The 24,168-nt window shown below is 46.2% G+C and overlaps 1 protein-coding gene and 1 long non-coding RNA gene across 7 annotated transcripts; one reads left to right on the top strand and one right to left on the bottom strand.

Annotated features, from left to right (window-relative positions):
- Positions 1 to 465: 465 nt before the first annotated feature.
- fermt2 (FERM domain containing kindlin 2) lies at positions 466 to 22,732 on the top strand. 5 transcript variants are annotated; one of them, XM_088400668.1, is made up of 18 exons: positions 471 to 1,429; positions 2,597 to 2,755; positions 8,941 to 9,174; positions 12,161 to 12,289; positions 13,533 to 13,565; positions 14,751 to 14,976; positions 15,050 to 15,152; positions 15,250 to 15,357; positions 16,203 to 16,337; positions 16,471 to 16,520; positions 16,854 to 16,978; positions 17,061 to 17,167; positions 17,242 to 17,460; positions 18,493 to 18,513; positions 19,080 to 19,204; positions 19,277 to 19,418; positions 19,532 to 19,695; positions 22,711 to 22,732. In XM_088400668.1, exons 2-18 carry the CDS (start codon positions 2,599 to 2,601, stop codon positions 22,715 to 22,717), a joined length of 2,085 nt encoding a protein of 694 aa, XP_088256794.1. In that variant the 5' UTR covers positions 471 to 1,429; positions 2,597 to 2,598; the 3' UTR covers positions 22,718 to 22,732. The 5 variants fall into 5 exon arrangements, with proteins under 5 accessions (XP_088256798.1, XP_088256794.1, XP_088256793.1 ...); XM_088400667.1 differs by lacking the exon at positions 22,711 to 22,732 and having other exon boundaries at positions 474 to 1,429; positions 19,532 to 21,331; XM_088400670.1 differs by lacking the exons at positions 18,493 to 18,513; positions 22,711 to 22,732 and having other exon boundaries at positions 481 to 1,429; positions 19,532 to 21,331.
- On the bottom strand, positions 7,733 to 10,678 carry LOC148385135 (uncharacterized). Of its 2 annotated transcripts, XR_015863444.1 has the most exons (4): positions 10,513 to 10,678; positions 10,325 to 10,370; positions 9,244 to 9,607; positions 7,733 to 9,089 (listed from the first exon to the last, which is right to left on the bottom strand). It is a non-coding gene; the product is annotated as an uncharacterized LOC148385135 (long non-coding RNA). The 2 variants fall into 2 exon arrangements; XR_015863443.1 differs by lacking the exons at positions 9,244 to 9,607; positions 10,325 to 10,370 and having other exon boundaries at positions 7,743 to 8,498; positions 8,611 to 9,089.
- Positions 22,733 to 24,168: the final 1,436 nt, after the last annotated feature.

Below are 24,168 nucleotides of genomic sequence, written 5' to 3' on the forward strand. Positions count from 1 at the left end.
TGGCTGCAGAAGTTAAACTTCATAAAGTTGTAAAGTTACAAAATGCTTGCTATTGTCTTTGGACGCGTAGGAAGTCTGACTATTTGAGAACAAAGGATGCGTTTGTGGGCCACTGGGAAGTATGAGATTCTTTCCAAGCCCTAAACACTTTTGCTAACAACAAAGCGCTGTTCTGGACGACCAATGGGTCTCCTTGTGACTTTGAACGCAGTCTGTGAAACATCTGCAACCGGTCCGGGGGGGAGCTCATAAAACATAAATGCGCACAGGGACGTGCTGTTCCGCCCCGGGCCACGAGAGGTCAGTCAAGTATAGTTAACACGGGGGAACAATGGCTCCTATTGAACCATCTGCTCTCAGGCTGCTTTCCCTTCTGTTTCCATTTATGGCTCCCTTGTTCACTCACATGGATTGTCGGTGAACCAAAAACAGTTAAGGCACCAGAAGGGACACAATTCGCTTCTCAAACTTCTTTCTTCCAAAGAATCCTTATTTCCCTTTTCCTGTTTTCCATCAACACTGCCTTCTACCTTTCCTCCCCCTTTTCTTCCACGTGTCCTTATTTTATTTCTTGACCCTCCATCCTGAATTCAACTTTCCCTGCACTTCTTCCTTTGTCTCTTTTCTATCGACCTTCTTTCCTCTCATCCATTCTTCCAATCATCTTTTCATCCATCCTTCCATTCTCCATTCTGTTCTCAGTTTATTACTTCCATCCATCATTTTGTTTTCTTTCCATCCTTTCCAGCCTTCTATCCTTCCATGTTATCCTCCTCCAGCCTTCTTACTTTGTCCTTGCTTCCATCCCTCCTTTTATTGTTCCCTCCATCTCATTCTTTCCTACCATCCTTGCTTATTTCTCTCACTTTATCAACTTTGTCTTTGTTTCAATTCTCCCTCCCAGGCGCCTTCCTTTCCCTACCTTGACTACTTTTCTTCTGTCCTTGCCTCCTTCCCTGACTCCCATCTTCTTTCCTATTTCACTTCCTTCCTCTTTCCTTTATTACCTCTAACTTTATTGGTTTCCTTCCTTATTCCACGTTTCCTCTTTCCTACGTTCATTTCTACTTTCTTTTAGTGCGTGATTCATTGCAAAAAAGTGTCTCCTCATTTTTACGCGAGTATTAAAAGCATGGTGGCTGTGAGAGGAGAGGAAAAGTGGGATTGGAGCAGTGACGTGATCTTGTGCTGGAAAGAGGAGGAGGGGGAAGAGGAGGAGGAAAAAACGGACGGCTGGACTCCATTAGGACGAAGCCTGCTGGAAAAGTGCTTGGGAATACGCCACTACTTCTTCTAGGGCGACACGTCGGGATTTTTTCCTTTATTTTTGGACAGTCTTCCCCTCCCCAGAACTCATCCTGTATGTTATAAAGAAGGACAAAGCAGTTTTGTATCGTGTCGTCAAGCGTTTGAGTGTCTTATTGTGAAGGTGAGTGTTTTATGCAGTTGACTTTAGCCGTGTAATGCCGCTTTTTAAACCTTAGCTTTTAGCTGTTAGCATCCAACTTTCCGAGAAGCTCATTTCAGCCATTTTGCCGCTGTTTTAAATAGTTATTATGCGCTTGAGATGTCGTAGCAGGCTTACACAATGAAGCATTGGGCTCCGTCCGCGGACATGTGCGGTGTGCAATGTGAGACCGTTACTTTACAACAGGTGAATCCCTTCCGCAGGTAACAACCTTCTGCCAAAGAGTTCGGGGTCCCACCCCCTAAAACCCGGGCGAGAGGCTCCTTTTTCGGCCACGTTTAGCCCGGCGTAGCCCACCCACCCCCTCTCCTGGACTGGACCGGTTCGCTTCGAAAAGTGACAGATTGCCTCATATACTTTTTTTCCCAACAAAAGGGCGCGTCTTAGTCCACAATAATTTCGGAAACTCGTGCTATAAAAACTATAGTCGTTCATTTATTAATGTTAAAGCGTTTTCCCCTTGTTTAGTTCCACCTAGCATAAAAGCAAATGAAAACAAAATTACGAGTGCAAAATGACATCCTGTTTGGTTATTGTACTCTAATGAATAAAAAAAAAAAAAAACATGTTTTGCCATCAAGTTACAAATGTAAGGCTTGTTTGTAGCATTTTTGAAGCATTTTACCATTTCAAACTAAGGATAAACAGTAAAGGGGCCATGTACATAATTGTCTTCACCAAATGAAATACAAATATACCCCAAAAAATTATTTCCTATGCATTTCATCAAATGGTGGCTTATGTCTAAATGAAACACCTCAACTCACTTCAATATACATTCTTGGGACCAAAGTGCCACAAGCAATGGGAGATAGTTCCAAAAAGAATCTATGGATTCCAACAAAATGTGTGTTTTGGGGGGACTCTATTTGTTTTTGCGCGTGCAGGTCTCATGCCTCTGTCAAGGCACACTTTGACCTCTGTGTCTTATGTTTGGTCATTCTTGCACTCTTGCACACTTTTGCTATCAACCCATGGCCCTCCATTTTTCTTGACTTAACACACACGTCTATATTGAACACCTGAGTTGATATTTGCTTGTTGGAGTCACTTCACCTTTAATCCAAATGTTTTTTCTTTTTAGTCATGTGTAGTCTCTTATTGTCGTCTCTTTTTTGGGGGGGACAGGAATGGCGCTGGACGGGATCCGGATGCCTGATGGCTGCTACGCCGACGGGACGTGGGAGCTGAAGATGCACGTCACTGACCTCCACCGGGATGTGTCGCTGAGGGTCACCGGCGAGATCCACATCGGCGGTGTCATGCTCAAACTGGTGGAGAAATTAGGTGAGTCTTAAAAACGCTCAAGCGCTGTAATGCAGATTCATTTGTGACATGTTTGTCAAAATAATATCGAAAGAGGAACTTATAAAAATGCTCCACAAAAATCTTTGGCATAAGCTGTAAAGAAAGGATGCAGTTGTGCAAGAGTGCTGCCACTTGAACAGTGGCATGTTTCACAAGGGCCACAGAGAAAAAAAGCTGTGATTTTTTTTTGGGTGTGGGGGGTGTCAGTGTGTCGTGTGTAGAAGGCTGCCTGCCTGTCGAATGCCCGACATTCCTGCAAGGCTGCAGAAGACTTGTAGTCCCAGCCCACACTCCCGCTTTTAGCTCTCCTGTCCCGGGCCGCCTCATGATTGAGGCCTTTGTTCACTGTGCTCGTCTTTAGCTGGTCCTTGTGGAGCTTGTTTTAGAGCCACTGATTTTTTTTTTTCCCCCCTCTTTCATTATTGCTGTATTAGTATGCTTCACATTGCTGCATCATTCTTTTTCCTGTTTATAATCTCTTTCTGGATAAAAGTTAGTTACTCCATATTGAGAAGTAAATACAGGTGACACTGTCATCCATTGTTGTAGTTTGATACCCCTCAATCTCTGTTTTCCTGCATCACTCCCTTTTCTCAGTGCCCTTAATCTCCTTTTGGATAAAACAAGTCTCCTTATCCTGAGAATAACAGAAAGCATTCCCATCCAATTATACTCTTCAGTATGCGGCGCACCATTTTCTCACCGTTCAATCTTCTCTCGGACGAAAGTCGGCTCCCTCCCTATGCGGAGAAGGCAAACCTCGTTCGTCATGTCCTATTTATTTTTAAACCTAATCGCCCGATGTTGTTAACATTCACATCCACATGTCATACATGCTGGGCGCATTCAGGCGGCAATTTGGCGACAACGGCAGCTGTCCTTATAAAATGCGTTTCTCAAGCGCACGTGCTAGCACACGTGAGCGCCCGCTACATTGGATGGCCTTCGATAATGGATTAAATAGACAAATGCCAGAAAGGCACTCAGCTATTGATCACAGCTCCCTTATTCAAAGCCATCTTCTCGTAATGCTCCCCCCCCCCTTGTCTTCTCCAGCCTTCCATTTTTTTGTAAACTTCTGCTACCGAAAGCTGTATCAGCAGTAGATTCACAGTCTCGCAGCTGACTGTAGAGTGCGTGACGAAGGGGTGGTGGGGGGGTGACACATGAAGTAACAATGGGGAGGGGTCGAAGCGAGGACCTCGTCCGCCACGCTACTACTAGAATTCCATAAAAGTCTTGGATGCAGCAGGAAATGACTTCCAGGGTCTGGCATGTTGTTTCCTCTGTCGCTGCCGTCACTGCCGCGTACTCAGCTCCCTCCCTCGAAACACCCCCCCCGCCCCCCCTTTACTACTTTTTCCAACCCTGACTATATATCATCTTGTGTGGATGGACAATTAGCTGAGGTCCTTGAGTTTAGATTCCCAGCCTGCGTTTATGTTCTCGCGAAGGAGAGCCTCGAAAAATCGAACCTAAAGCGATGTCATCAATCTTGGCATCTGTTTCTTTTCAAACACAACTATGACAAGAATCCCACGTGCGCTCCAAAAGTGTCAGCAAGCTAAAAAAAGCAAGCCGGCTCCCGAATCAGAATCCCGACTGCCCAAAAAGGCAACGAGCGGCGTTCGCCCCGCTTGGGTTCTTGTTTATTTTGCTCATCCACACATCTCTTAATCTTCCCGTGGACCCGCTCGGACGGAGGGAGACGACTTCTTCTAAATTCGGTGTCCTGCTAGGAACTGTGTCAATTTTTCTTATGCGGTTTCCAACAATCGGAGTGCAAGTTTTGCCAGGAAACAGATGCCATATACCACAGGATGTCAAACTTCCTCTGGGCTTTTTATACGCACCTTCATTTTGCCTCTTGCAGCTTGCCCAATTCCTGCTCTTCTGTCACTTTTTAATGTTTTAATTTTAGCGCTAGACTGTTAGCTTCGAAACACCAAAATCGAACCTCGATGACTTCGCCCAACGGTGACATCATTTTCTCCTAGCGACGGCGCGAGCAAGGATCTGGCTTTTATGAATCGAAAAGCGGCTCTGGGATGGTCCTGCTCCCTAATCTCCTTGACAGGAAGTAGTTAGCCTAAATAGCGTTCCTGCCCAGGCCAGCACTTTCCTGTTACATTCGCGAGATGCCGCGGGGCAGTGATTGTGCCCTTCTCTGCTCGTATGCTGACTGTAGACAAACGCCGGCGTACGATAAATCTACCACGGCTGCAGCCAAATATCGTATGCCACAGTTTTCCTTAGCATCGTGATATCAAATTTAATTAGTTGCAAGGACATATATTTTTTTATCATTGGCCAACGATGGTGATAGTTACATTTTACTGCCCTGCTTTCTGTCACTGCCCTTTTCCTTCACTGGTTTATACGAGACAAAAAAAATCCAGTGCGAGGACATTTTAGAACCTCTGGCATTGTCGTAACACCGCACACCTGCGTCTCGATTCAGTAAACCGATACGACACTTTTTTGTTAAGCTAAAAGAATGAACGTTTTTCCCATTGCGAAGGCCGTTACCTCTTACCCGACGGCAATTTAATATTTTTCATTGTCATTAAGTAAATAATTTGACTTCAAACCTGAAATCCTTTTTTGAGCGGCCATTTTCTCCCTACTTCAAAAAAAAAACGATGCCCGCCGTTAGAATCAAAACATCTTTCATCTTGCATATCTGCTCCATTGATCCGAGTCCCCTCTTCGCTTTCTTGGTAATGTTATTATTCCCCGAGCTCTCTAATTGTATCAAGCTGCATCAGGGCGACGTGAAGCACGAGAGCGTACGATTGTTTTGCTCCCGTTTGGATGATGACACAAATGGACACAAACTACCTGTCTCTAAGGTTTACGCTAATAGCCGTCCAGCACTAATGTATCACTGCTAGCATGGCTGTACTCGAGTATTTATTGTCTAGCTTGTATTCTAAAATGTTCCATGCAGGGATGAAACTTTTGCTGAGTCAGCCGGACCAGTTTTGCCGCTTTTTTGCAACGAGCTGGTCTTGTGTCTCTCTTCAATCAGCCACAGCCATCTTCTTTGCACGCGCCGTGCAGATGTTGTCATCGCCCGCCTTTATTGCGGCTTTTGCGTTCGTGCCGACTATCTGCCATTGATGTTATCTCGCGTGAAGGCGTGAAACGGAGGTCGTCTGTTAAGGCCTCGTGTTTCAAATGCCAATCACCGTTGCCCCCCTTTCCAAACGAGATGCATGATTTAGGCAAACAAACCCGCAGATGTGTCTATGTTGTGTATGGAAACAAAGTTGTGCTCTCGCGCCGCCAAACTGGAGTCCCCGTAGAAACGTTCCGGCGGTTTTATCAGCTGGAAACGCTGAACTTTGCCATCACGGCCAGACTAGCCACCTCCCCCACAACTAGCGCACCTTTGGAAATGCATCAGAGCCAGTCATAGATTAGACTGTGTTTGTTTGTGTGTGTTGTTGTGTGTACGTGCAAACACGTGTGTCGACTCTTATCTCAATGTCACAAGTCTTGTGATTTACTTGCCGACTCAGCTGACTCGTTTTGACTCCCAGTTGAACCACACTAGCTATTTATTATCGACTAGCATTATGCTAAAATGACTTAATTACATCATGAAATAAATTTGAACTGGCCTGCTCAGCCACTTATTAGTATGACTCCTCTTATTGATCCACGTTCATGTCCTTTTAGTTTTCTCCTCCATCCATCTCCATTGGATAGCCTCCGTTAGCATTGATGCTAGCTAACGTTAACATTCCCCGCATTCTCCTTGCTAAGCAATGTCACAGACCGCCGTAGCAAGGCAAGCAATCCTGGTCGGAAAGTGTTGCATAAAAACAAATCACTTCACCATTATTTATGGATTAATTTAGCTCGTTAAAGCGCGGCCACGGAAAAACACGCCGTCGTCTAATGCGTTTAATGGACGCATCAGAACGCAGCACACACATTCAATCTTTCCCATCCTGCAGAGGTCATCAAACAGCGCCTCCCTGTTTTTTTTGCTTGCCCTACCCTTGTCTTTCAAGACACAAACCCATCACTCCAATGAGGGGCTCGCCGGTCCACGTTTAATGCAACCAATTACTTAGCCACCCCCCCCACCTCTGCCGCATTACGTCAGGTCACGAAAGCTATATTTTTAGCTTGGATATGCCATTGGGCCTCACCGTTCACTGCGTGTGGATTAAGTTACCGCCTTGGTGCGGAAAGAACCCGTCCAACGACCCCCCCACTATGCGTCGGGAAGGTTTTTATCCTGTTGAGTCGCCTGACTACACGAGAGTTCAGATTTCCTGATTTCTATAGAATTTGGTCTGCGGTGAAAAGTCAGTGGACATCGCCTTGCCGTCAGACACTAGAAATTACATGTCTGGGATAGAAAGAAAAAAAAAAATCGTACAAAAATACATTGGACTATTTTCAGTTTTCCCTCCCAACTTGTATCTTGATTAGTTACCTTTTTTGTTGCTATAGTGCTGAGACAGCGTTTGTGGAGCCATCATTTTTCCACCATGTGATTGGCGGTTATACAGAAGAGCAACGTAGAATTAGGACGCAAAGCTGCTCGTGCAATTTTCCACCTCTGGAGGCAGTGTCAGATGCCTAACGGGATTTAGCTGTGAATTTTAATACCGTAACGCAATGCCGTTTTCCAACGTGTTGTTTTTTTATGACGCTATTAATGTCATTCCTCATTTTCGGTGTCGTGGTGGAAAGCAATGAGCACAGCTGAGACAACAGGAAGTGGCGGTGACAGCGAGACCCCCCTCCTCCCCCCTCCCTCAAAGAAAGCTTTGGAATGTTTTCACTCCCCTACCAAGTGTTTGCAGCGTAAACGATGCGGAAGCAACTGTGCCTCACAAACAACATCCTCTCCCACTCGGGGCCCCCCACATCAATGACATCTGTATTGAGACCCTGGTGGCCATTTTCTTGTTGAACTTTCTTCTCAGTCCTAATCACCTTTTGTAATCACTTCCTCGACCCGGTTTGCCGTGCCCGGCATCACAGCGGTCTTGTTTCCTGATTGAAAGCGGCCAATCTGTTGCCCCCCCACCCTAATCCGTCTCATTCAGCCTCTTTAAGATGCGATCTGCAGGAGGGCGTCAACAGTTCATACGGAGGCTTTTGGTTTCCATGGCGTCCAGTGACTTTCAAGATCAGCCTAATATTTTCCCCTTTTTAGAAGGCAATGAGTCAGTCGGAAAAAAACGACACGAGCTGTCAATGAGAGCTTCTCGCTTTGTCCTTCATGTTAATGTGACATTTGGTGCCACTTTCGGGCACATTTCTGGAGCCTTGAATGAGCAACTCTGGAACGCCGAGCAACTGCATAAATAGTTTCTCCATCGTTCCACATTTTAGCCATTCCTAATAAATAACACATTTTTGAAAGACGTTTCCCCATTGTTTATTGTAATTCTAATCATTTCATTGCCTCACACGGTTGTTTTGATCTTTATTTATTCTGATGTATTATTTTGCAGCTCCGCTCAGCTGAGAAGATGCACACGCCATCTCAACCGCGTATCTCGGCTAAAATAATAAAAGGGTGATTTAATGAACGGACGTCTGCATCCGAGCAGTGACTCAGCTAGTAAAGGGAAAGACCCGCAGGGAGACTGTCTATGGGCTGGTCAGTCTCCATAGAGGACGTGGGCGGAGGAAATGAGACACCGTTCCTTGAATAACGATCTGGTATCGACGTCACTACTCCAGGCGGAATCTGAAATGATAATTATCGAGTTGTTATGATCAGTTCTCTGCGCATTAGCCGAGAGAACCTCCAGCGCCAAAACGACGACTTTGAACTCCTTCCAAATCCCCGAGGTCCTCACCTTCCTCACACGGTAAACAATGAGAGCAGGGCTATGATGTCATCATCTTGTCGAATGGCTGTCGTACAACAGCCCGAAAGCAAAGCTGCCTTTCGGTTCGGGTGGCTTGCTACAAAGCGACAGGTGTGAACCCGATACCCTCTCCTTCCCTTTCACTTGGACTTAACAAATACTCTTTGGTAGACCCCACATATGATCTTCTACCCAGAAGGGACGTTTGGTTGACACGTTGGACCAATGCCAGTAGTGCCGCTGGATGAAAGGAATGTGTGATGTTAATGGCTTATCTATTCGTTGTTTTCATGCTAACGTTTAACTCCCACCCGCCAGATGTGAAGAAGGACTGGTCGGACCATGCGCTGTGGTGGGAGAAGAAGAAGACCTGGCTGCTGAAGACCCACTGGACGCTGGACAAGTACGGCATCCAGGCTGACGCCCGGCTGCTCTTCACGCCGCAGCACAAGCTCCTGCGCCTGCAGCTGCCCAACATGAAGCACATGAAGGTCAAAGTCAACTTCTCCGACCGTGTCTTCAAAGCCGTCTCGGACATCTGCAAGACCTTCAGTAAGTTCTTTTTCTTTTATTATTGTCAAAAAAATTTCATCGTTCTGCAATTCCGCCACTCGTGTTTACCCAACATGCCCAGTCGGCTCTGCCAACTGGTTCTCTCGACTCATGTTCTTGGAACCCGGGCTCCATTTTGTCTTGTGCTTCTATTTGGTAAACACACATTATCATTTTTGGCTTGGAGCACAGCAAATAAGAATGATGCAATATCCAACGCTTGCTCACTGGAACACGAGGCTGATAAGAGGGTGGAGGATATCGCGCTTGGGTGTCTGGAGAGCTTCTCAAACATGCTTGCACACCTGTCGTGTCCTTCGTACTGGACAGCGTTAAGGAGGCAGGCAGGATCGTGTGGCGGCGTTTCTGCTTTTACTGGCCTTCTCTTTGGAATTTGCCGGAATGGCGCCTTTTATTTCATCAGACAGCTCCTCTAGGCCATGGCACAAAAAAAAAGACATTTTTATGCAGTGTAGCGATACCGCCCCGGTCTGGAATGCGTCTGCAATATTTCTATTTTAGCCACATAAAAATTCAGGACAAATTGTCTTTGGCAGACTTGCTGCATGCCGAGTCGACGCAAGTTCTGGCTGTCAAGATTCGGCGGCACTTGATACGCGGCTTGCGTAACGTGCAAGTCAAAAATATTCAAACATTCCGACACATGAGCTCGTCATCATACCTATTTATTCAAAAGATTTCAAAAACAGCTTAACTTAAAAAATCTCCAATCCTCCAATGTAATGTTAGTTTCATTTCCAGTTACGTTATCACCAGACAATAATTCTTCACACAAAGGCTTCCATTCATAAGTCGGAAGTCCAAAGAACACTCCCATCGTAAAAACAGAAACGGCTTTTCCCATGTTTGCGCCTTTGACCAAAACACAGTTTGACCTTTTTCCATCCGGCGCGTGGATGCCAAGTCACAAGACGGTAACGCTTAGGGACTTTTGCTGGCTCTTTGAGACATTCGAGATTAGACGCCAGTCCGCAACAGTATTTGTTTTCCACAAAAAGCGCCCATCTGCCACTAATTAGAAGCATCTCCTCGCCCATTTGCCCAGTCAGACTCGGGCTCGTCTTGTCTAGACATCCCCGATTAACTTCAGTCACCTTTCTTGCGTTATAAACAGAGCGCCATTGTTTACCTCCTCATGATGGAGTCTTCACAAGCACATGACCAGAGCTGCCAGTCTAAAGGTGCAGCAAAAAAAAAAAAAAGCTGAGTTCTACCACTGAATGTAAACAAGAATCAGGTTGCTCCACTTAAGCGCCCCAGGAGCGACTTTAGCTAGTATCGGTGCCAAATCCAAATCGCTAAAGTGTGGAAGCTTACCATGTGGGCACCCCCCTGCTTTAGTGCATGTTTGGTGGTCCGGCACAATCACAGCTCATTTTAGTCCATTTAGGGTCCTTGTTATTTTTTTTTTAAATCTGGGCTCGTGCTCTCGCTCTATAAATTTAGAACGTGACGGTGTCGTGATTGGCCTTAGTCACTGCAGTGAATCATGTGTTCCAGAGAGCAAACATCTCCAGCATGGCTTTTTATTTATTTATTTTTTCATCGCTGGATCTCAGTCAAGCCCTCAACTTTGGCTGCCGGCCTGCTCGCTGCCACAAGTCTGCAGGATGGAAGATTGACTCTCCTACTGGAGGTGTCAATTCCGCTAATGGACTTTGATTTTTTTGTTTTTTTTTTGTCAGCATCAACACTCGAGGCCGCAAGTATGTGGCGAGTGTCGGTAAACTTTTTCCCACCAGCTTGTGAAATATTACGAACCTATAATTCAAAATACGCTTACCCAGTCCGTCAGCAATAAATTAGGAACCTACTAGCGGGGGAACAGTTAGGCTCGTGTATCTCTATTGTTCCTCTGCCAGGTAAATTCTGCTGATGTTTTGTTTGTCTGAATTTTCCCAGCAACAAAAACCCTCAGGGTCCCCCCCACCATTGTGTCAGTATGTATTTATCAGCTGGTTTGTGGTAAATTCAAAAAAGGTGATTGCAATAACTTCACCCCCCCTCCATTGTAGTGAGTAAAAACGCCACGTGTCTCTCACAACGTACGCACAGTTGTGTGTGCGCTTGTGTCGGAGCCCAACTCGGTGGGCCTGAAGATCAGCAGCACGCCTGCAGCTCACATGGCTGTATAAGGGCAGAGGGATTGTGCTCGAACGCTAAAGTGAAGCTGGAGGAGGAGAGAAGGAGAGCGAGTGAGAGTGAGCGAACTCCCATCTGGTAGTTTTTAATACCTTGGAATGCTTTTGCTTTAGTTACACAAAGCAAACAAGGAGATTTCTTGCTACCATTTTCTCCCTCTGCTCACGCTTCCCTAAACAGACTCTTCAGTCACGCACGCCGCCATCCGTTATCTGAGTTCCACAAACTTCTCGCTGTGGAACCACCAAAATTGTGTCAAAACAATTTGGAGTTCGCTTCTTGTGTTTGCAAAAAAGGATGGGATGATGAGAAGATAAATCAAAATTAGACAGGGTATGTTTTGCCCCCGAATCTACCATCTTGTGATGTGTCTCCCTATGCGCACTGATGCTTCTGGCCTCCAAGACCCGAGGAGGGGGCCCCGGGTCAAGAGTGGAAAAAAAAACGACTCTGGTTTAGTCATTATATCAATTTGTGAACTCTTCCAAGCGCACACACACAAGATATGTTTAAAGTTGTGGCGTTCAGTAGCAACCCAATTGCACTTTTACACGTGTGCGTGAGTTTGAGAAATGGTTGTCAAAAGTGTGTGTGTGGAGGGGGGGGACGGTTGAGGTTGTCTGGCCTGTCTCACTCGGGGATTACACTCCAAGCAAAGATTTGTGGGGGCCTTGAGAAAAGGGATTTGCCGTTTGTCCAGCGGCTCATGTGCCGCAGCTGTCTCTGGAGTTCTGTCTCTCCTCTCTTTGCCGTGCTCATTTTTTGAATATTTTTTTTGAATTAATAGAATTTTGAATCATGCCTGACTCAACTCTCTCCACAGATATCCGTCACCCAGAGGAGTTATCCCTACTGCGTAAGCCGCGTGATCCCAAAAAGAAGAAGAAAAAGTTGGAGGAAGCCGAAGAAGATGATCTGGAGTTAGAGGGTCCGCTCCTAACCCCTGGATCAGGTCGGTCACCCAGGAGATTTCATTTGGAATCTCAGACGGCTCCCGTGATGCGTCCATTTTGACTTTCGCTCCACCAAAGATGCGCCGATCCAAATATACGAGCCCTACGTGGCCTCCGTGGCCCCGGTTTCCCTGGCGGGGAGGATGACGGATGCTTGAGATTCCACACATAGTTGGTCACGCTGCCATTTTAAACCCCCCGACTGTGCTGCAGCACCCCGCTTTAGCCTAGTTACGACCCCGAGTGGGCACCGGGGAAAGGGTCAGCGCCACTTTCACCGTCGAACCTCACTTAAGCACACAGAAAAAGATCACGTGACACGATTGAATATTTTTAAAATGGACGCCGGCGGCAACACCCAGTACATGTTTTTTTTTTCCCCCCTCGATGAGCAGATATATTCTTCCGTCCGACGGTGCCAAGGGTTCACTTAGCGACAAGAATTTTCCCGCCCATCGGATCACATGCTATAGAGCGAGCCAAATTGCCCTGCGTTATTCCTTCCCGTGTGCGAGGGCTTGGCCGCTTAGCCCGGCTCGCCTGATCGGAATCACAATGAGGGAGGAAGCGATGCAATCACCTCCGAAGCCGAGCGGGTTGTTACAGTAACGACCCCTCCCGCACACTTTGCGTAGCGTTGCGCAATACTGGAATGGATATTTTTCCTTCGTGTCTTTCATTTTTTATTGGGAAAAGACAGAAAATTGTTACAGGCTGCTCCCACCAATGTAATTATTTAATTGCTGAAAAGCTGTGTGATGCAAATATGGTATTTTTCTCAACAACTTTATTTTAAAGAGAATTTTGCTTTCGTACCCTCGCTACCCTCAATTAAGTCTGATATTTAAACACATAAATAATATCCTCGCCGCCACCGTACTGCAGGAGCCACCAATAACAGTGCTGAGGTTACATGACCAATTATTTCCACTCGGAGACCAAAGACCTCACCCTTCTATCTTCTAAATGTAGCGTTTCGAAAATGTCTCGTGCCAAGAACATTAAACAGCGTAGGAGTCAACTTTAAGCAAGTGTGTCCAAAGTTGACAATTGGAACTGTCACAAGGCCTCGCCTGACCTTCCATACCTACTCTCCTCTAAAAAAAAAAAATAACCATCTCATATTATTTTTCCTTTCACCTCTGTTTCCTCCCCTCCTTAAAAAAAATAGTCTCCTGAATATTCACCATGAACTTTTCCTCCACTGTCCTCTCTCCCTCTGCCTTTCTCTCTTCATCCTAGCCTCTGAGATAATATACATCGGCCCCGTCAAAGGTAAGCTCTCCCCTCTGTCCTCTCCTGTTCCTCCAGCACTGCTTCCTCACCAACGCCTTCCCCTTTCCATCATCACAGCTGTTGCGCGGAGATCACATGACATCCATAACCTTCGTAGGCCTCGCAGTCGTCTGGCTCGTCTGTCAGCTGACAGCTTGGCCTCACTTTTCAATGCGCTAGTCGCGTTTTTAGAGGAACTTCTCGCCATCTTAAGGAGCGAGAACAGCCTTTTGGTGGTCTTAGGGAGTTGATGCATTTGAAATGACTCGCATATCAGAGTTTGTAAACAGGATGGCCGAGTTGTGTGTCTCTCCCCCCCCCCCCCCCCCCCCCCCTCGTACACGCTCTCTACCCTTGGATTCCCCGTGGGAGTGATGATCGGGCTCTCCCTGACCCGCTGAACTCGGGCATTAGCGCAAATCCACCAAGAAGTTCATGAATAACACCCTTCTCCGGCGAAGATGGGTGGCCCGCCCCTTCCAGCTTGCACCCTGTTCTCATGACCTTCGTTTGAAACCCATTTCCTGGTTTTAGAAGAGAGCCAGTAGTGTAGCATGTTGACACTTCAAGAAGGGGATCAAAAATGGCGGGGTAGCAACGTTTGGTCAGATACACACATCTACTTGTCGAATATTAAGGTCGTTTTTTGGCTCATATCCGCTTCCCCCTCTGTGCCAAGTTGTGCGGTGCCATTTTCTGCACGGAGTGCACTTCACTTTACTCACAAAAGGGGGTACATACATAAAGTTAATCTGGCAACTTCCCAGCATGATTTTCCTCTTACTCACAAAAGCCGGCAATGGCTCTGAATCAGCCTTTTCCAAAAACAAGATGGCCGCCGGGCTTCTTGTTGTTGTGTTGGGGAAGGTTATTATGTGCACCCCCTCTAAGTGAGTAAAACTGGAACATCTTGTGCATCGTGTGCATGCTGACCCACGTCAGTCCTGCCAGGACGCCATTATTGAAGCCACTCATTTGCAATAAGTTTGAAAGTGGTCACCTTCAGTATTTGTCAATCGTGATACAAGCATGAAATTTGGTATGAATAGTAAAAAAGTGCTTGTCATCAAAAATTCTTAAAAGGCTTTTTTTTTTTTCATGCTTGTATCACTAAATGAGCACTGTGTTGTTAGCCGGTCCATTAGCCAAGTTTCTAATGCAAGCTTCTGGTTGGACGACTTTCAGGAAGCATCTACTCCAGCCCGGGCTTGTACAGCAAGACCATGACGCCCACGTACGACTCACGAGACGGCAGCCCCCTGTCCCCCACGTCCGCCTGGTTCGGCGACAGCCCCCTGTCGGAGGGCAACCCCGGCATCCTCGCCGTCAGCCAACCTATCGCCTCCCCGGACATCCTGGTGAAACTCTACAAGCCGCAGTCCCTTCTGGACAAGGCCAAGATCAACCAGGGGTGAGGAGAACGTCCTCGCTTGGTGAACGATGTTTCGAGGCGTTTTACTACAAATGCAACCGCGCGTGTCCAGGTGGTTGGACTCGTCGAGGTCTCTGATGGAGCAGGATGTCAAGGAGAACGAAGTGTTGCTGCTAAGGTTTAAATACCACAGTTTCTTTGACCTCAACCCGAAGGTAATTGCCCATAAAACATCGTCAACGCATTTTATTTTTAGGATTCTGCAATCATTGTCAATCCAGGTTGGTTGAACTTTGTCACCCCTTGCTCCAGTATGACGCCATAAGGGTGAACCAGCTCTACGAGCAGTCCAAGTGGGCCATCCTGTTGGAGGAAATCGAGTGCACGGAGGAGGAAATGATGATGTTTGCCGCGCTGCAGGTAAAAACTGCCTTGTCATGTCAGTAAATTCACACACGTCCAAATTTGGGCTTTTTCCCTCCTTTGCCACTGTTGGGGGGGGGGCGTTAACATTTATTTTGGACTTGAGTTTAAAAAAAAATAATAATCTGCATTCTTAGGGCACCACCCTGTCCTCACTCTTGGGGTTAATTATAGAGCATCTTCAGGCCACAGGATGCTGCGTTCTTGCACCCCCCCCGGAGAAGCCAATGCCCAGCGGGACACTGTTCTCGCTCATGTTATAATTAACCGGTTTCCCATTACTCCTCACTGGGCTCTTCGGACGCCTCCCCACTGTTTGGTACTATTTTTCATCAAGGCTCGCATGAGCTCACCGAATTGGCTGAGGTTTCACGAGAGGGGAAGGTAGATACTAGAGGCTAAATAAAGAGCCCGCACTTCCCGCATTCAGTACCGGCTACCGTTGGCGGCACGGCACGTCCAGATGAGATAATCAGGTGTTAGAAAATAGACGCCAGACCTGTTTTGAACTTTGCAGCGTACAGGATGTCACCTCGACAGGCTTTGCAAATGTTTAATAGGTAGCGGGAGAAGAGTGATGAGCCCTTTGTTCCACTTTGGCTAACCTTAACGATGAGTTTGTGCGTGTGTGTTTTTCACGGGTCAACAGCTGCTCATTCGAATAACACAAGCGGGTTGGCGTTAGAATTAGCGTTTGTCATCAACTTGTGTTTCGTGTTGTCGTAGCTAACGTTGTCGCTTATCCTTTGACTTCTCACCTCCTAGCATTCCAGTTGTCCATATTTTTTCTGGGTTCACGCAAATGTGATGAAACTATTTTTTTTTCTGGTCTCTCCCATCAGTACCACATCAACAAGCTGTCCATCATGTCGTCGGACAACCACATGAACAACAGCGAGAAGGAGGTGGACGAGGTGGACGCCGCCCTCTCCGACCTGGAGATCACGCTGGAAGGAGGCAAGACGTCCAACGCCCTGGTAGGGAACCACCCGCCAATTTAGATCTTGTACTTAGCATGACATCATAGTTTCACCTAGTTAATTGTTAGGACTCTCTTAGCTTTGGCTAACATTGATGTTTGGATTCGTACTTCCCCGTTTCTCCTCTTAGGGCGACATCACGTCTATTCCTGAGCTAGCGGACTACGTCAAAGTCTTCAAGTGAGTCCACAAACCGATACCACAAGACAGCGTGTTCATTCAGAAAACATTATCAAGCAAAGGGGGGTGGGGGACGGTGCATTTTATCCCAAAAGCAGGAAGCAGGAAATGGCCTTAAATAACAGTAAGGCCTGTTTAAGATCCACATTGGGTTGTTTGCCAAAGGCCTTTCCGTTTAGCTTTGAACTTTAAGACTAAGCACATTTTAAAGCATAATTACTCAGTCTTTGGCTTTATGCCTTTGCTGACGGTCTTGAGATGGAAGGCGGCGGGGGTCTCATAAAACGATGTCTAGAAAACTCAACTGTTATCTATGTATGATGTGTTTTGCAGACCCAAAAAGCTGACGCTGAAGGGCTACAAGCAGTACTGGTGCACGTTCAAAGACATCACAATTTCCTGTTACAAGACTAAAGAGGAGTCGCACGGGACGCCTGCTCACCAAATGAACCTCAGAGGTGCAACAAGGAAACACTTTTCACTCACGTGCGTCTGTAGTATTTACTCCAGCTAACATTTGAACGGGCGCTGTCACCGTAGGTTGCGAGGTGACCCCAGATGTGAACATATCAGGTCAGAAATTCAACATCAAGCTGTTAATCCCCGTGGCGGACGGCATGAACGAGATCTGGCTGCGATGCGACACGGTGAGAAGTGGTACCATTTTGAGCTTGGCTCGCTTTTGGGCTCCGTGTCTGAACGAAGATATCCATATCCTCAGGAGAAGCAGTACGCCCACTGGATGGCCGCCTGCCGCTTGGCGTCCAAGGGCAAGACCATGGCGGACAGTTCCTACAACCTGGAGGTGCAGAACATCCTGTCCTTCCTCAAGATGCAGCACATGAACCCCGACCCGCAGTTCATCGAGCCCATCACCAGCGACATCAACCCCGAGTGCCTGGTGTCACCACGCTACCTGAAGAAGTACAAGAACAAGCAGGTGAGGAGGGAGGGGGGAAGGAGGAGGGGTGGGGGGGCACAGTGACACACAAAAAGCAGTAACAGCCCATTCCGGAAACCAGTGAGTCTCTTCAAGTCAGCAGTTTGTGGTCAAAGAGAGACACCAGACGGTTTACGTTGTGGCTGTGTGAGTGTTTAGCGGGAGCTTGTTGACTTGTTGATGACTCCGTCGGGGGAGTGGGTCGCGACAAAGTGGCGTCTGATGCTTCCCAGATGGACGCCTCCTGGCATCGACCTTGGCTTACCCCGAAACGCTCTCCCACTCAGACAAGGGTCCCTAGTACTGAGCTATTTTTTCGAAGGGAGCACTGTAATAGTTTTAAACATAAGGAGTTAAAGTCGAAAAAAAATCTTCAGAAATTAATTACAATAATAAAGAATTTGTACATAGTTACTCTGGTGCAGCTGTAATGAATTGCGGCTTTGCATGCAAGCCTCAGCTGTGTGTACGTGTGCATTGGGAACAGCTGAGTACACGTCCGCCATCAACGTGTTAGGAGACAGCTGAGGCGGCCTCCTTCGCTCAACTCGCTCCATTTGCTTTCGTTTCTGTAAGAACATGGAGTACAGTCAAGTCCCTTTACTCACAGTGACTCCTGCTAATACTGTGGGGGTCATAGAAGCAACCGGAAATGGGAGTAGTGAGCGGGAAAACTGCCTGGGAAAAGCCATGTCAGCTCCGATTTCCCCCCAAGCCCCCCAGTTGCCTTCAAAGAGGACTTCCTGTTAGCAGAAAGTCCCAGCTGGGGTGCAGGAATGCCCCATCCAAAGGCCACACATGAGAAAACAACAACACCAGAACAATCAACTTCCTGGGTGTGTGTGGTTCCAAAAACAAATGGGCAGTAGATGACACGGGTGACACTTGGCCTACATCTCCCTCTTGTGGGTCAAAGAAGAATCGCAGCATTGAAATGTTCAATATTTTGTGGCTGCGTTTTAACCCTAACATCCTTCAATCGGTTTGATTGTTCCTCCTCCGTTTCTCATCCCTTCTGTCCTCCTTTTCCAGCAAGGCTTAATCAGGGATTTGGTAAGTTCATCCTGAGTGTGCATGTTTGATAACCTGACCTGGTAGTTAGTCGTCGCCTCCTCATGTAACCACATCTGAGTGTCAAATAGCAGCGAGCGTGCTCGTTTTGGCGTCTAACCCCCATCACTGTGTTGAAGGACCTCAGGCCACATTTTTAATGCACGACATCATCAGCATCATCATTGATTAATTCCACACACTGTCGTCATCCGTTCACATCTAGTCGCCTTTTATTTGGCCGGTAAATCCCGGAGGGGTGTAAAGCTCATCGGCATCTGGAGCACAACTTTACACCCCGGACCAGCTCCAAGGAAAGTGCCTAATCTATTATTAATTAGGACAAGGTTTCAAGCCTGGGTAGGGATTTTGAACTTGGGTTTCAAGTCTAGGTGTGTCTACACGAGGGACAATGGTGGTGTACAAAGACGGGTGTGCAGTCCATGCATGCAGAGTTGCACGGGTTGGATTTTCCTTCAGCTCCTCTGTCCAGCCTGGTTTCACTCCTTGTGGATCTCCACGACAGGTCGTCAAACAAGTATTTACCGTACGACCGTTTGTTTTTCCAGATCTCGGCCCGCATTCTTGAAGCCCACCAGAACGTGGCCCAGATGAGTTTGATCGAGGCCAAGATGCGCTTCATCCAGGCTTGGCAGTCGCTGCCAGAGTTCGGAATCACTCACTTCTTGGCCAAGTATGATAAGCCCGAGACTAGTAGATGTATAAACAGTCTCACGTGTTTTTGCTGACACGTGGCTACTATCAGGTTCCAAGGCGGGAAACGCGACGAGTTGATCGGCATCACCTACAATCGTTTAATCCGCATGGACGCCGGCACCGGGGACGCCATCAAGACCTGGCGCTTCAGCAACATGAAGCAGTGGAACGTCAACTGGGAGATCAAGATGGTAACAAACGCGTGTCAAGCCCGACATTCGACACAGATGTTAACATAAGTAGCATCAACGTGTCCTCCATTTTTGTTCTCTCCAGCTTTTTTTGTTTTTAATGCCCCCTGCAGGTGACTGTCGAATTTGCAGATGAGCCCAAGTTGTCGTTCATCTGCGCCGAGGTGGACTGTAAGGTGGTCCACGAGTTCATCGGGGGTTACATCTTCTTGTCCACGCGGGCCAAGGACCAGAACGAGACCCTGGACGACGACATGTTCTACAAGCTGACCAGCGGGTGGGTCTGACCACGCGTCGCGCCATCGGGACCACCCGCTAGCACACTACAGCACGCTCCATGGACTGTCACGCTCTTGGTTCCCACTAGTAAAGCGCGTGCGTGCTACATGCTAATGAATTTCAACCTTCATGGCACTAGTAGTGTGTACTTTTGTAGCATCTCGTCCCGCTAAAAAGGACAAAGAGCGTACTAGTACATGGACCGTAGGATGGATATCAAATGAAGAGTATACAGTATCATATTTATTCAATGTCCTTCATATCCAGATAGAGTAAGCCAGTTGAGTTGAAACTGTCTTACCTGTAATGTTTTGGCACCACTGTATGATATTTTAGTGAAACAGCAACTTGTTACTAAATGGGCAAAACGACCAGTGAGCCGCTTGCAAAGAAGTTTGAGCATCTATTCCATTCCCTCCTTGCACACTGAAGGGTAAGTACTAATTCACTCTTTATCCTCATTAAAAAAATGACTAGTACCCAATAGGAAATAAAATGGTAGTTGACAGGGTGCACTAGTAGCTCGACTACTAGTTTGTGTTTGCCGCCACTCAAAGGGTTCAGGAGGATGCCAGTTTGTCTGTGACCTCATTAGTAAGACCATTTAGCGTACTAGTAGAACAAGGACACACTAGCGGTACTCGTAGCACACAATTGTCATCTAGTGCACCGTTTTGCCTCCCTAGTAACACAAAGTTCTCGTGCACAAGAATGTCATACAGCCGTAAAAAATTTCTAGACACTCATTCGACTAGTGCTCGCTAGTCATTTCACTAGTGTGCTCAATTGTCTTATTAGGAAGGGCAAAGAGTGTAATACTAGTGCATGGACAAATCTGTGCACTAGTAGGATATGCAATATATGCTCTAGCCTCATTTCTCCCCCAGGTCCTATACCCCGCCAATTTCGTTAAGCACTTGGACGTCATTGCATTGAATTTTGGGCCGATGTTACGCTAAAGATAGCATCCACTTTGCATGAGGCATGATGCCAGGGGGCTGGGTGGCTTAATATCAAGCAAAATTATTATGAAATATTAATATTTGCATTGTTTTAACACAAACGCTGTCACAAAACAGAGGTCTAAGTAATCCTCGTATTACCTCTACGTGTCTCTCACGGCCACAGTATTATTCTTGTTTTTGATGATGAATTCTATGAGAACGCACCAGCAATGGCCCACAATCAATTATGCAAGCAAAATGAAGTATTATTTGTTTTGTAACTAATGTAAAAACACAGCTTTTATAGAATTGTACAGTTTTTTTTCTCTCTCTGCTTTGAGGGGTAAATATGTTTAGTGTGGGTGTGTGTGAGCGCGCGTGTTCTTCACGTGATGAATGTCATCACGTAAAGATGAAAATATCCTAAACTCACGGAAATACATATGTGTCTTTTACTCAAACACTACTTTTGCAGCTTTTTTTGTTGTCGTCCAAAAAGTGTTTAATGAAATATGAAGGAGTTGGCGTCGTGTTTTTTGTTGTCGTTGTTTTTGTTTGCCATTCTCGTGTCAGGAACAACGGTGCATGTCTTTTTTTTTGTTTTATTTTGTTGGGTTGTTTTTGACTGTAAAAGAAAAAAAACAAAAACATGCATTCATTTTAAAATAAATAAAAGTAATTTTTATTTAACGCCTCACGTTTTGGGGAATTATTCTGCTTAAGGCATAGTACTTGAAAAATTTTATAAAAAATTCATCCTTTCATCCAAAAATCCTTTAGTTTTATTTTAATGTATTCTAAAAATATTTACCTAATTTGCATTCAAGAAGCGTTTTTTATTTTATTTGCAAAAATAGGACTTTTCTCTTTTTTACACATCACAATTGTAGTAACTGTGTTTTTCCACCAGGGGGGAGTACAGTAACATGTATTTGATAAATTGCACGTTTGGATGAACTGGCCTGTTTTCATTGTAGTGGAGCAATGAGTCAGTAAGACTCTTTGGGTCACTCACTAGAACATATTTAACATTAATCATTTGAAATCCAAGTTACCCTGTGTCACATTTTCCGTTGCCATAACCGCTGATCAATTTTTCAGGATCACTGTCAACTTTTGAAATGACCCCTGTTGATATTTAGTTTTAGCCAACAACACACCACCCTGAGCACTAACACCAAATATATCTCCTTTTATCCGAGCCAAGCACTCAACATCATTACTCAGTCAGTTTGGTCACTGGAGAGCCACATCAAAACAAAAAGTCACTCGTTTCCATGGAAATCGATTCAACACGACGTCGGGCCAAGACGCTAACACCAAAATCATGTCGTGTGTCACATTGTTTTCATCTGATGTCTTGTGGGATAACAAAAAGCCTTTTGGTCAATAATTTGTCCGGCCTGATGTCATGTGTAAACAAAACCATTACAAATTGAGTTTTTTTTTTAGACGCCAACGTGTCAGGAGCTTGCTCAACCTGGTTTAGCCGCCCAGTTGAGAACTGTTCTGGTAAATTTACTTCCAGTAATGCAAAATTCCAAAGCGACTGATGGCTCGGCACATGTGAAGCATTACTAGCGGCTGGCTCGGCACTTATACATGATGGATGGCTGCTATCAGCTTTAAATCTGTTCAAATCGCTGTCTCGACCGTTCTTAAGCTACAATTCAAATCCGTCGTCAGGAGGAACAAAACGTCTTAAGAACAAACTGCTCTATTTTTGTTTTTCACAAAAGCCTTAAATGATCTGTTAACTCATTCGCTGTCAATCCGATTCAAATGTAGCAGTGAATGTGTTAAATTCTTTTCTGTGGTAAATTGAATAATGAACCTTTTAGAAGAGTCGAATCTTCTATTTGGTAGTTTCCGTCATTTTGTAGTTGTGAAACTTTTAGATGGGACAGTAGGAACCTATATCCCCCCATTTTAAGTGCTATTAGTTCTCCAAGTGTATTAGGGAGGTCCATGTTTACCCTGTTCACCATGGGGACCGGGCCCCCCCCATGCAGGCCGCACACAGCCCAGGCCCATCTCCATGTGGCTGAGAGGATGTTTATGTTTTCCAGGATTTAGAGAGGAGGAGGGAAAGGGAAAAAGACAGAGATACAAGCCAAGGGAAACGGCGTGCCAGGTAGGCCTCCGATAGCAGCGGCTCCTCCCGCGTCTTTTGGGAGCGCTTTTCATGACGAAGTGCCAACTGATGAGAATCCAGGAGGAGGGCAATTAAGCTCTTAACCTCTCAAGTTCTTTGGTGGCTTCCTTCATCACTTGCTCGTTTTAGGCGGACAAACTTCTTTGAATCTGTTTTCTATGGAACCACATAAGGTTTGATACATTTTGCATCTTTCATCTTGTCAGACTAACGGAATGTATTTAACCAAAGAATGTGACTAGGACACCTGGAAACTGTTTTAAGTGGAAGACATTTTTCAGATCATCATGAAGTTGTATTAGTCTGGACTCGGTGGAGCATGAGGCAGCCGAAATTCTTTAAGTCACTCACACACTCATTTGCGGTATACCCCACTAGGAAACAGTGACTCATTACTCTCAGCAGGTTTACTCATGTCGGTGCAATTTCACTTCTGCCTTTTTTTAGAGTTTCCACAACCGTCTTGGTGTTGTCCTTCCCGACGGGCCTCCCTCGCAGAAACACCTCCCTAAAATCTCTCATCCGCATTTACCAAATTTGTTGAAATCAAAGGCGATGGTCGCAAAGTAAGCATACAAAACCTCAGCAAGAGAGAGAAAGGCAAACATTTTTGATCCCCCCGGACTCTCCGAACGAACCGTTTCCACATGCTGCCGCAGATGGCCGACCAGCTTGCTGTAGTCGTGTGTTCAAAGAGCCGGACAAACTGTAACTTGAGATGCTTCATTCAAACGTGATTATTAGGGATTGCCAGCTGCCAACTACACGGTTTCCATTTACGCTTTGTGATTAGTGACTCATTTGTACCAATTTGCCACCGGTTAGAGACAAACTGAGTTGTTCACGCTTGTAATGAACTCTGGCGGGGATTATTTTATTTTAGCTTCATCAGGTGAGACAGGAAATGATTCCGCAGTTTAGCGCAAGATGGTTTGGATGACTCACACTTGGCCAAGCAAAGCACGAGACAGACACAAATATTTGCAGATGCTCTCACAGCCGCGCGGCCTTGCCGTGTTAGGCTAACACTCAGCGCGGCATCGTGCTAGCATGGACGTAGAAACAAAAAGCAGCTGGCAGCTAAGGACTATCATAAACACAGGAACCTGGTTAGCGTTCACCCGACTATTAGGAGGGCGAGGGCAAGCTTCCGTGTCAGAGTTATTGGAGGTTTGAGCCAGCGACTGGATAATTAAATCGTAAAATATTATGTTTGGCGCATTATAGGCTCCATCACCGCGGAATGGGATTGTTTTATGGCCGCCTCACAGCCCCGCGTCGTGGTCAATTCATTCAATGTGTGCAGCCGAACCCCAGTTAGATAAATAACACCAAAACACACCCTACGACATCCCGCGGCAAGACCGCAAAG

Source organism: Syngnathus floridae, chromosome 16 (genome assembly GCF_059516105.1).
Source record: "Syngnathus floridae isolate MCC-2025c chromosome 16, RoL_Sflo_1.0, whole genome shotgun sequence".
Lineage (NCBI taxonomy): Eukaryota > Metazoa > Chordata > Actinopteri > Syngnathiformes > Syngnathidae > Syngnathus > Syngnathus floridae.